Source organism: Pygoscelis adeliae, unplaced genomic scaffold (genome assembly GCF_000699105.1).
Source record: "Pygoscelis adeliae isolate BGI_AS28 unplaced genomic scaffold, ASM69910v1 Scaffold420, whole genome shotgun sequence".
Lineage (NCBI taxonomy): Eukaryota > Metazoa > Chordata > Aves > Sphenisciformes > Spheniscidae > Pygoscelis > Pygoscelis adeliae.
In genome coordinates this window covers 882785-895598 of record NW_008823871.1, presented here as the reverse complement: position 1 = coordinate 895598, position 12814 = coordinate 882785, and the positions used below count along the sequence as shown (strand labels likewise).

The 12814-nt window shown below is 48.8% G+C and overlaps 2 protein-coding genes across 2 annotated transcripts in view; both read left to right on the top strand.

Annotated features, from left to right (window-relative positions):
* Positions 1–2158, top strand: part of MRPL21 (mitochondrial ribosomal protein L21) — a gene marked incomplete at both ends in the record, with an annotated part of 15551 nt that extends 13393 nt beyond the window's left edge. Inside the window, 2 exon segments of the mRNA XM_009333986.1 lie at positions 1164–1267; positions 1962–2158. Coding sequence (XP_009332261.1) covers positions 1164–1267; positions 1962–2158 — 301 coding nt within the window.
* Positions 2159–12087: 9929 nt separating this feature from the next.
* Positions 12088–12814, top strand: part of LOC103925277 (ras-related and estrogen-regulated growth inhibitor-like) — a 13857-nt gene continuing 13130 nt past the window's right edge. Inside the window, exon 1 of the mRNA XM_009333975.1 lies at positions 12088–12292. Coding sequence (XP_009332250.1) covers positions 12088–12292 — 205 coding nt within the window. The remainder of the gene's footprint in view (positions 12293–12814) is intronic.

Sequence of the window (12814 nt, the reverse complement as noted above, 5' to 3'; positions counted from 1 at the left end):
CTCCTCCATTGTGGCTGTTGATTAAAACCACGCTTTCCAAAGCTTTAGTCTGGCTCTTGTCTGGAGGCACTTATCTTCCCAGAGAGGAGTTGTTGTGCAGGCAGGTAGCTGGTCCTCCAGTGCGTGCTTCAGACCACCTTGTTTTCTAGCTCTGGGGTTTTTCAGATAGCAGCTAGAAATCCCAGCGCTCTTTTTTTTAACTTCAGTGGGACTTCTCTCGGAGCTCTGCAGAATCCCTGGGTGGGCAGGAGGCGTGTTTGTGTGTGTTGGTAAGGTAATGTGGAAGGACGAATTACTCTGTGATTTTACTCACCTGTGAAGGAAGTACAGGCTATATTCTTCTCCTCATCTCCATCCTCAGGGAGGGAGGATGTTTACTTGCTGAGAATTTCCATATGTAGAAATGAGATCTAGAAATAATTCGAGTCTTTGAGTGGTCTCACCACTCAACCTGAACTCCCCCAGCTGCAGGGCGGGGAGCAGTATGTGAAATTCTCAGTGAGTCCCCGTCTTCTCTTCCAATTTGGGGTAAACAAGCAGGACAGACCAAGAGTGGGAGGCAGAAGAGAGGCATGTGGGAGGAGAAGTGACTTGCTCCAGCAGCAAATTTAGCTGTGCTTCCTGCTAGAAACGGTGGGCCAAATCTCTTTTCACTGAGGCTTTGCCAGGACTTACTCAGGTGAGCAAGGTGAGAAGACTTTCTTTCTGTGATGGACTTATGTGTTGACCAGCATAGCACAGGAGAAGGGGCCATGGGTGGGTTTAACCTGTACCATAAGCAAAGTAGGACACATAAGATCATGTGAATGTGCCAGGGGAATTTATCATACTGTGATCCTACAAGTTCCTGCAGGTTCATCTTACTACTGCCTCCTTAGCTGTTTCTGATCTTATCCCTCACATGACAGAGAGGTACTGCCCTGCAAACTATCGCATCACTTGGCTGATCCATGTACAGCACCTTGAGGCTTTTGTTTTTGCACCGTGAAGCCAACAACCTGGAAGGAGGGAAATCTGTCATGGTGACTTTGTAGTTCCTGTGGATCTGGGCTCTGTAAGGCGGGATGTGTTACCTCTGTGTCGCTTTTCCCCAGAAACCTGCTCACCGATAGGAGGAGAATGTAAATAATTAAAAAGTGATACTTTTAAAATTTATTTTTAAGGAAAGATCTTGTCCGCGTGGAGGCTACTGTGATTGAAAAGACGGAGTCATGGCCAAAAATTAACATGCACTTTTGGAAGAGGCACAACTATCAAAGGAAGAAAAGTAAGATGAAAGGAATACAGAGCTTCCTTCCTTGCTGTTTTGTTGCTGGATCCGGGAAGGGGGGCTATCATGACACAAGGGTGGTGCCTGGGGAAGGAGGCTCATTCACCATATCCCCAGGACCCCTCATGGCACAGCACCTCTTTCCTAGCCCACTGCCCCAGGTGTGCCCACTGTGTTCAGAGCATGGTGACTTAATATTCCCTTGGTCCTGCACCCTTTGTTAGGTAGCCTTGCAAAAGACCTTGCTGAAAAAAAATATCCTGGGCAGAAAAGCAATCGTGTTCTCTTTCCAAAGCCGTAAGTATTGGATGTGTAATCACAGACATTAGCAAGTCTTAACAGTATCCTGTGGCAGGCTTTTGGATTACCAAGTGACTGCCCCTTCTCAGATATGACTGAGGGAGAGAAAAATTATGATCCTTTTTTTTTTACGGAAAGGATGCTAAAACCTTGACCAGCCTGACACAGGCCCACGGGAGCTCTGCCTAGACCTCTTGTTCATGCCGTACCAATGCTATGCAGCTGTCCTGCTAACGTGGCAGCATCTGCCAGCACACCCCCTCCTAGAAACCGTCGCGCCTTGGCATGCCTTAGACTAATGCAGCTAAGCCAGCAGGAGCCTTCCGAAAGGTACGCAACAGTTTTGTGCTGTCATCTGATCTTTTTTTTTCCTCTTTTCATTCTTTTTCAGTCATCATGAATCCACAGACTGTCCTTCGGATAAACACCATAGAAATTTTCCCCTGTTTGTCGTGATTGATTGATCGGGTGTTGTGTGGCTTAGGTTTATTATTGCTTTAGACAATTATGGAAATAAAACTGCCTTGTCATTGGAAAGTTCTGGACTTCTTGCTGTTGTTGAAATGGAAATCTATATGTACTTTCTTTTTAAAAAAAACAAAATGAAATTTTTTTTAAACTATTATTTCAGCCTTGATGGTGTTTATTTGTCAGGAGTTTTAAACAACCCAGGATCCATTGCTAGCTGTCAAGCTGTTTCATGCCAACTTTGCCTGCACACCTCTCTATGTACTTTAGGAATTCAGGCTCTCAGCTGTGTCTTAAAAATACCTTGGGCTTTACCGGTTGTGGAAGAAAAGGACCATCCGCCTCCCCAGTTCCAGAGGTGAGGCTCTGAGCCTGGAAGGCAGAATCTGTGTATAATTAGTCAATTTAAAGAGCCTGTTGCTGTGCTTAGTTATTCGTGTCCTTGCAAATTTCCCTACCCTGGGACTGTGAGTGTACTGAAGGCTAGAAGAGAGGCAAGCGTGTTTGGGTGAGCTGATTTGCCCTCTGGAAACAAACACTCGTTGCTCTCCACAGACTGCAGTTACATCACTGTGAATAGGTGAGGTGTTTTTAAGAGTGCTCAGTGTAATTTTGCCCCCTGTCCCTTTTCCTCTCCTGACAAAAGCCCTGCTGCTCTGTTCATATAATTCCTGGCATTGTATGGCTTCAGGGAATATCCTGGGGTACAGTGTGGCCCACAGCAAACATGGGACTGAAGAGAGCAGTGAAACAAGATGACTGCAGGATCCCAAACCTACTCCCAGATCATGTTAAGTGGTGAAAATCCTTCTTAAAGATTAGCAACAGGAGATGCAGCTGAGAAATTACCCTCTTAAAGGTGAGCCAAAGAGTCTATTGCATAGCAATAAATTGTCTGTGTGTATAATACCATCAAAATAACAGATACCAGTGGCTCAGGAGTGATTTCATGCCCATTTCACAGGCTTGGTGTTTGACCTACTGAGTATATTTTCATGTCTAGATCTCAGTATTTTCTCTCCACTTCGTCTGCAAGTTGAGCACTGCCACTTACTGAGCAGCATGTGGGAGGCCAGATTCAGCAGGCTTATTCAGCCAAGGTCTGCATGTTTCTGGGCTGTAATAACAACCAGGAAGAGTTTCCTGGAGCTTTCAGCAGGCTCTCAGGGTAGCTATCAGATTCCCTACAGCTACCATGAGAAGTGATAAGTGGGCCCTGCTCACCTTGTCACTTCTCTAGGGAATACCTTGCTTCAAATGAGTCAGGAGGAAAGTCTTCATAGGGGTGTCCTTATGCACCCCCACTGTGACTCCTTCATGGGACCAAGGTTGCCCGCAACCCTGTACTGAAGGAAATGCTAGTTTTGAACATAACTATATCTGGGGTTTGTCCTGTTCCTGTCTTTCAAATCTCACAAGTCCCTATAAACCTTCAGGAGATCACTTTAGGTGCCATAAACAGCAAGCTTGATGGCTCAGGCTGCATTTCATCTCGCCTGACTTCAGCTAGAAGAAAGATCCAGGTGTGTGTGGGTTAAGCTAGTTCTCTAGTCACTGGAGAGAGCTGGTCATCTGCAGAGGCTGACTCATCTCTTCCCCTTTAGGCTAGTCTGGCAGGAACAGCCCTTGGGAGATGCTGTTCCTTCTGTACTGACTGTACAAGGCGGTTGGACACCTAGATTTTAAACAGCTAATGGTAATATGAAGGCAGGCACCTTTCTGCGACCAGCTTTGATCGTTGCATCCTTGTTTCCAAGCTCTTACACATGGAAGGCAGTGGGGGGACCTCTCCTCCAAAAATCATCTCCCACCTCCTCCCAAAAGTGGCTCCAGTTCTGCGCTGGGACCACAGATCCCAGCAGTAGCAGTGAGTCGCAGTATGTTGTGGGCTGGCATGAAGACTGTCACGGTGACTGCCTCCCAGTCACAGATTGTTCACAGTCCACAGCGGAAGCAGCATTGCCAGCTGAAGCAATTTTACTGGAAACCTCACGGTCCCTCTGTGTTTCTCAAGGCATGTGAGTGCTGGGACTAAGAAACAGCATGCACGTCTTGGCTTTAAGAGGATGTAGGGGGAATTTTCTGTCCTTCCTGGTTATGGAGAAACCCTGGAAAATAACAAGAGAGACTTCAAGGCTCAGAAATATGGAAGGAAGAGCCCAGTGTTGGTTCAAAAGAAAAAGCAGATGTCTGAAGTTGATCTGTAAAACTGGTCCCCCCAAAAAAGCCCTTGGGAAATGTAATTCTAATCCAAGTGAGATACTATATGAAATTAGGGTGGCTTCACAGCGTTTTGGGGGGAGAAAAATGCAGGAAGGGAAAATTCAACCAACATCAGGAAGCCCTGGGTTTTGTTTTGAAAATTTTATGATATAAAATTAGAGCAAAATATTCAGGTTTTATTGAAATGATGCATTCAGACCGTGGCAAAAGAGGATTATTTTTGACGTTTTCTTCAGGGCAATTTAAAGAAAAAATTTTTTGATGTTACAAATGGAAGCAGAAATCCCCAGTTCTTCTCCAGAGTGAAGTCGCAAGCCTCCATTTGGCTTCACGTGCTGGGGGGTGGCTGCTTGTGATCCTCTTTCTGGCTGCTGAATGTGGTTTGCCATGCTTAAATAGTTTAAGAGCAGAAATTTCTCAACAAAGCAGGCTTTTTTTTTTTTTTTTCCTAAGCACTGATTCATAGTGGAAATTTATCTATTAGGACAAAACATCTTGTTGGGCAGCACGTCAGATCAGGGTGGAATTTGAGAGAGGCTTTGCCCAGAGTCTCCAAAGATTAGGCGTCCACGTGGGTTAGACGAGAACCAGGCCTGAGCTCCTGCCATCCAGCGCCTCTGAAGCAAAACTGCGGCGTTTGTCCCCCATAATCTTCCCTCGGTGCCGTTTGACTTTGTAAGTGAGGATTCTCTGCCCGCAGGGTGGCTCGAGAGCCGGAGCAGAGGGCATCTGTCTGCTCTGAGTCAGACCCGAATTCCAGCGCGAGCTCCCTGCCCGCTGGCCACAAAACCACTGGCTGTTCTGGTTTCTCTCGTGCTTTCGAAGAATGTCGGTAGGACTCCGCTTCATTCCCCGGCAGAAGGACAACAGGCTTTGCAACGCTGACATTTTTCCACAATAAGGAAGCGTTGTTTTCTCGCCAGCCGGGCTGCCGAGAGGTTTGCTCAGAAAGAGTTGTCGGGAGGTGCCGTTGCTTCTCTGCCAGCTCTGCTTTGGCCTCGCATCGCGCTCGCATCCCCCTGTTTTGAGCGTGAATGCCTGGGTGCAGCAGACCGGATTCCTCGCTCTGCTGCTCTCTGGATCCCAGACGGACCGTGCAGTCCCCCCAGGACACCCCTCGCTCCCCCTTTCTGTTACCTCTCTGGAGGAGCGAAGGGAGATGTTTAGCCAAGCCCTAATTAAGTGTGCGCCGTGGCAGCAAGCGGTACGCGCTGTTGCACAAGAGATCAATGAACTGCTGGCCTGGCTGAATGTCAGCCCAGCCGTGACCTCATCCTTCGCCCTTTTAAGAGCAACGGACCGTGACACCTTAATTCATTTGGTGAACCCGCTGGCTGCGGGGGTTTTTTTGCTACCCCTCAGATACAGATGCTCAAGAGTTGCATTTGGAGCGAGGTTTCAATCATTAAAAGGCTAATGCCGTTCTTCTAAACCCTCCCATGGGATGCGATGGTCATGGCTGCTCGGATGCAAAGTCTGCAGCTTCGAGGTGCTTGGATTTGGGTTTTGCATCCTGACAACGATAAGAACACCCTTGTGATTGAAGGGGAAACGGCCCGTGCTGGTCAGCCTACAGGACAGCTTTCTGCAGTGTATCTCCAGAGCTCTGTCTGGACGAGTTTTAAATTACCTACATGATGGGGTTCCTCTTCCTTCCCTTGGCAAGTTGTTCTGTGTTCTAAAATAAGCTCCACAAGCAAAGCCATTTCTCACAGCATGAAAGCTTCCTGTTGTGAGGATCCATTATTTGTGCAGCCTAATGAAGTGTGATAGACGTTGTAAGCGTCAGCGTCCTTTCTTCCTGACAGCCAGCTTCTGCGGAAAAACAAAAGTGCACGAAACTCTCTCTTTGGGACCCAAGGGCCAGCAAAGGGATTTAGCAACTTGGTTATGATATTTGGATCTGCTTAACATTCACGCGCTCTACCGTGTCACGAGCTGCAGGCATTTATCCTGTTGAAGTGGCAAGGCAGCTTGAAAAGTTCTTGGGACATGTCATTCAGGCCTCTGGGGGGGAAGGAAAATGCTGTTAATATGCCCCTTTGGTGTGTTTTTTTTCCCTGTCGGCTTTGCGAAGGCGTCTTTGAACTCTTACGTGGAGCCAGATTTATTTTCTCAGCATGGTCTGGACATGTTTTGACTGCGCGTCGAAATACGCTTTAGTGGTTAGAAATCAGCAACAGACAGAATGTAACACCAGGAAACTGTGTTGATTTGATTTCTCTTGCACTAGAGGTTTTCTTGTCTCTTTTGACCAAAAAAATAGCCCCTTCATTAGGAAGAGAAGGGGAACGCTTCACTGGGTCCAGGCTGATACAAAGCCCTTACGGAGAAGTCAGGCAGCGGCTAGCAAGCTTGGGCGTGAGCAAGCACTGGGGCTCGGAGCCTTTCATCTATTTTCTCTCTCCCTATTTATAGAACATGGAAGAAGCGATTGGGATCCATGTCCTCGCTCCTGCCGCGCCTCTGCCTGGCTGCTAATGCAGCATTCACACGGCTGAAGCAAAGTCAGGGTTTGATTTCAATAGGAACGGAGCGAGTCTGCAAAGCCGCTGAGAAAGGAGAGGGCCCTGAAGTCTGAGAGCACTTTTTAATTGCATGCTGGCTTTGCTATAGCAACCAAAAATATGTTTATTGACAGGGTGGCGTGGCTTCAGTTATATTCTTGGAGAGCATTCCCTGACGGTCCCGTCCGACATTAACTCTCAAGAGGCATGCTAGCAGCGAAGCTTGCCGCGTATGATACTGTCTCAATAGGAACAATGTTTGTACAGTCATTAATGAGTGACAATTAAATATGATACGTGAGTTGGAAACATGGGGTTTGAGCCCTTCGAGTGGATGCTCAGGAGATGAGCTAAACGTTGTGGGACCAAAGCTTTGAAATACCTTGGTCATTTTTGAAAATGGGGTGCAGGCTCCGAAGTCGGCTTGAAATTGAGTTGGTTTCTGCATAGATCTTCTAGCACCCCGCACCTTCAGATCATCTAATGGAGGGAAAAGAGACCGGCTTTTATTTTGTCTTCCTTTTCTAAATAAAAACAAACACACCACTTCTCTTTCTTTCAGAAGCAGCAAAGTTCAGGTTTTTTGGGAGCTCTCAAAATAGCCGATGATCCAGCAGGGATTTAGTTTGGACCACGGTATGGGTCTCCCATGATCCGAGGCTATGGCCTCAGGTGATTTGGTTCTTTGTCTGCTTTAGGCCAACTTTTTATTTCTACTGGATTTTTGTTTGCACGGACATGATTCATGGGTGTCTTTGGCCTCTTTCCCGGTGCAGACTCCACATCTTTGAAAAACAGCAAGTATGGAATAGCCTGACCACAAATATTTCAACAGAAAACAATATCTGCTCCACCTACTTTCATCTGGCTCCGCCGCAGGTGCTTTGTTACGCTGGAGGTGGCTTATTCAGCGATTGCAGATGATAAAGTTGTGTTTCCATTGTCGTCCAGCTGAAAGGTCCCCAGCAAACGTGGGACTGCGTAGGCACCGGTGCTGAATGCACATGTGGGAAGACACATGTGGCTTCCCACCATGCCAAGGAGATCTGTGCGTGAGGTGAGTAGGAGTTTCTCCGGGTAGTCCCCAGATGTGCTGTCGGGGATATAAACCCACCAGCCCCGGGGCCCAAGCCAACCTTTTCCTAAGGAAGTCAAGGATATGTTTTTCTGCGTCGTCTCTGAAGCAGTTGGTGTTGGATTGGAGGGTCACAGCAGTCCGATCCAGCCTGGCCATGGGAGATGGCTTTGAAGGGTGTAGAGCTGTTTTCTCTCAGAGCGGTGCTTTCAGGTCCTCATCTCGGCAGGGGGGTCTGCAGCAGTACGTGGTGATCTAGTGATCCCCAGGGCCAGCACTTCACCAGGCTGGAGGTGAGCAGCTGTGAATTGCAGCACTCTTAGGTTTGTTGACTTAAATCAAGGATGAAAAAGAAACAAATTTACACATCTACTCCTATCTCTTTTTTTGAGATAAGTGAAACAACACAGTGTTTTGGAGGGAGACAAGGAAGTTGGATGCAAGCTGGCCAGAGATGTTTCTCCTTCAAAGCTCTGCTGTAGGCTATCTAAGCATATCATCACTCTGTGCTTGGCTGGATTTAAACACCACCAAAAAGAGTTTTGGGTGGACTCTGCTGAACGCTTGTATTCTGTCCTGAAGGCTAAAGAAGTATAGGAGATCATCTTAATGGAAGTACCACCTCTCCCACGCCTCCTCTGTGGGCTGTACTGCAAGAACGGCACTCTGTGTTTCAGTAACACTTCCACGTCGCAGAGCTGGTTTGGTGAGAGCTGCCCTTGGATGTGCGGCCAAGTGTCTAGGTATGCCGTTGTGTCGTCCAGCAAGAGCCTTTAGAGCTTTAGAGAAGGAGGTCAGTGAGGGTCAAAGGACAAAAGGTCCGTTGTTGCCTAGGGCTCTGTTTCTTCAGCTTGATGGACTTTGCGTAAGGTCACCCCAGAGCTGAAAGATGCCTTCTCCATGTTGAGGGCATCTACCGTGAATCTCCTGTGTGGTTTCTTCTGTGTAGGATAAGGCTGAGCCTTCCCTGCCTTCAGTCCACTTCCGTGAAACCTTGTTGGGCTGTATAATGTCTTTGAAATGCTTAACTGTGCCACAGCTGATCAAAACTAACCAAAGGGGGGACCTGGATGGGCAAAGGAGGACGCTTACTCGCTAACTGCTAAGACCAGTCTAAAAGGCCTGTTGAAAGAGTCCCAAAGTCCAGTCCGGGATCTCATCACTGACTAGACATCGTAGCAGGGCCATTTAGATTTTCCTTGAGGGTAGGTCTTCTGTCTTTTTCCTTGGCACTGGAAGAAAAAGATGAGACAGCATCATTTTCTCTGCCATTGCTGAGAGGCCTCTCAGTGGAACAGCTCTGCAAGGGGGAAGGTTGGGGGTTTGGGTTTTTTTGCTGTTCTGAATATGTGCAACTGGAAACAACTCTGTGACTGTCTTTTTTTTTTGAGGAAGAGGGAGGTGAGCTCCAGGGTCTCAGCTGGGCTCTGCTGGCTTGTTCTCCCTGACATTCTCGTGCTGTTTCGGCTGAATGCAGTGCTGGGGCTCAGCTTCGGTCCTACCCACAACGTGGTGGTGCAACAAGAGCTACAAATCCATCGCTGGTCAGAGAGCTGAAGCCGTGACAAATCCAGGACTGGCTCTACAAAATGTGGCAGGAATGTGATGCAACACAGCTGATGAGAGCTCATCGATTCCAATTTGTTAGAAAAAAAAAAATAAATTGGAAAGGGTAACCTCTTGCAGACTTCATGTTTGGATCTTAGCATCTATCAGTAGACCTCATCTAGCAGAGCTGTTAAATAATTTTTCTGCTGTTTTATTCCCTAAGGAAGGGTGCATACTGTTGTGGTTTAACCCACACAGCCGTTCACTCACTCCCCCCGCCTCCAGTGGGATGGGGGAGAGAATCGGGGGAAAAAAAGTAAAATTCGTGGGTTGAGATAAAGACAGTTTAATAGGACAGAAAAGGAAGGGAAAATAATAATAATAATGATAAAAGAATATACAAAATAAGCGATGCACAGTGCAATTGCTCACCACCCGCCAACCGATGCCCAGCCAGTTCCCGAGCAGCGGTCACCGCCCCCCCAGCTAACTCCCCCAGTTTATATGCTGAACATGACGTCATCTGGTGTGGAATATCCCTTTGGCCAGTTGGGGTCAGCTGTCCTGGCTGTGCCCCCTCCCGGCTTCTCGCTGGCAGGGCATGAGAAGCTGAAAAGTCCGTGACTAGTATAAGCACTGCTTGGCAACAACTAAAACATCGGTGTGTTATCAACATTATTCTCATACTAAATCCGAAACACAGCACTGTACCAGCTACTGGGAAGGAAATTAACTCTATCCCTGCCAAAACCAGGACAATACGAAGATGGTTGGCCAGCACCTTCCATCGGGGGAGATCAGCAAACACCAGCCTGGTGCACGGAAATTAGACCTGGTTTAACAGCAGAGCTGATGGAGGAGCAAGGACCTAGCCGAAACCCACTTCGGGACACTTCAGCTAAGCTTAGCAAAGCTAAGAGTGGACCTAACCTAGTCTCCTGCTAGAAGCAGAGGTGAGTTTTAAGCATCCAGGAGCACAGGTGGCTCCTGGATGCATTTGCCACAAGTTGGGATGAACCCAGGCCAAAACATACACAGACTTTACCCAGGGCACACAAGGGCAGGAGCTGTGCCGCATAGCCCTGCTCCCTCGCACCGTAGTCGTGATGGCTTCTGGTGGCAAGCTGACCGACTTGCAATTTCCCAGCCGAAAACCCTCTGGCATGCTGCCCGTCTTCAGCTGAGCCAACTGGTGGCTCGTTCTCTGCCGTCGGAGTGGGAGATGTATTTCACTGAACATCGGCGCTCTGTTCCTCGCTCCGGCTCGCAGAGCTCAGCGGGATGCGCGTGCTTGCAAAGGGAGGAGAAAGGGCAGAACTGAGAGAGAAATCGCCATGAGGCAGCAGGCTGAGTGTGGTACGGGGAACAAAGCAGCCCTTCTTTACAGGCAGAACCCACGCTGGAGGCTCAGGGCTGCTCATCCGTGTCGGCACGTGCATCCCTCTCCCTCCCGACGGAGATGTGTGTGGGAGCTGACGGGCTACCGTGGCGAGGCCGTGAGTGGTTCAGCTTTGCAGAAGAAGAGGGGGAGGTGAAGTGATTTTCCCAGGGTGATACTGGAAGTCTGTGGCAGGGCTGGCACGTGAAGGCAGCTATGTTGATGCTGTGCTTCAATTTTAAGTCCACCCTTCCTGTATGCTTGTTCCCACACCCCTGCAAATCCCTGGCCTTTTAATGCAAGCAAAATTGAGGCAGGTGGAAATGTATAGGTTGGGACTGCTCGGCTTCCAGCATGGCACAACAAGGCTGCGGTGCTAATTGCTTTCCCAAGAGGCGAGGGCAGCACGCTCCTGCTGCGAGGGACTTCCGCACACGAGGAATCTGCACAGCCCCTGGGAGCAGTGGAAATAGTTGTTCAGGATTCTTCCAGCCAGGAACCTGCCGGCCAGTTCCTGCCTTCCAAAGTGCAAGGGTTGATTTTCCATGAAATTTGACCATTTTTTGTCATGAAACTTGCAGGCAAAGAATTTTCTCTGTGGCTTCTCCCTCACTGTCAGATTTGGCTGAAATCGGGCAATGTATTCAAAAATGGTATTGAAGAAGACAGAGGACTTGATTGCAGACATCTCATTTCCTTAGTAAATGGGGCTAAAAATAGGAAAGGAACATAACGGAGACTTCTTTTTCTTGACACCTCCCCCTTCCCCAGCTGGGAATCAGCTTTTGTCCTAAAATCTGAGGTTTATTGCTCTTGCTGTTGTCTTCTGGGCTCCAGATGTAGTCAAGCCGTGAACGTGTCTCTCGTCAGCTTTGGAGAAGCGGTGCAGGAACACAGTTGTTGCGAGCGGCTGATGCACAGAGATGCACATGCAGGGAAGCACACGCCAGCTTGCGATGGTAAGATGAATTTCTGGGTGAGGTCTGCTTGCTCTCCAAGGAGAGCCCTCTGGGCTCCCCCAGGACAGTCCCTGTTTTATCCAGGGCCCCTCTCTCCAGCTAGAGCTTTGCCCTGGCAGCATTAACAGCTACGGCTCTCCCGTTGGCGGCAGCAATGCTTTAGATAACCCTTCTCCCCGTTCAAGGTGAGACACCCACGTAGGCGCTGGTTGTGTGCTAATGCCTTCTGTAGGCATCAGCGATGTTTACTTTTGACACATGATACGGACTATAAATATCGGGCGGGTTTCGTGTTACCTTGAGCACCATCCAAGGCAGCGTGGATGGTCTGTGCTCTGTTGCAAGCAAAGTCACCCAAGATGGTCAGGCAGAGAGATCCCCGTGCCAGAGAAATGACTAAAGCCTTCGGAAAAGAGACCGAATCCCCAGCGCAGGCATTTGACTGCTCCACACCCTTGGTCAGGTCTCTTCTGCTGGAGTTCGCAGTGCTGGTGTCATCGTCCACCTGCGCCGCCCGGGCAAGCTGCGTCCTGGAGTTTGCTGACGACAGTCGAGATGTTGCCGGTCTTTCCCCTTCTTCCCAGCACTCCGTGCACCCACAGCACACATCTATGCCCGCTCCAGCTGCTGCGCTTGTATGTACACACGCACACATAACCCCTTGCTCTTGGGTACACCCTTACACTGTTATTTAACAGCCTTGCCATGCTGCTGCACCAAAGCCCATGCAAAGTTTGGTTCCAGGCCTGATGTGAAGTCTTAGCTCTTTGATATCAATGGGGGTTTAGTCACTGATTTGTGCGGAGCCAGGATTCATTCCTTACCTCGCTCGTGGTTGAGGCAGGGGCTGGGCGATGTGCTACCACCTGGGTCCGCCCAGCCGAGTTTGGTGAGGACCACACTGCACCTGAAAGATGGGACGAGGGGAAAGACTGGGGACTAAGCCAACGTGTCTTGTCTTTATTAACTTATCTTGCACACAGAAACGGCTGAAGACGAAATCTTGATTTCGTGCGGGGATTTGCGGGGGGAGGCAGCACCCTGGCCGTGTTTCCCAGTCTGGGGAGGTGTTGCACCGCTTCTCCA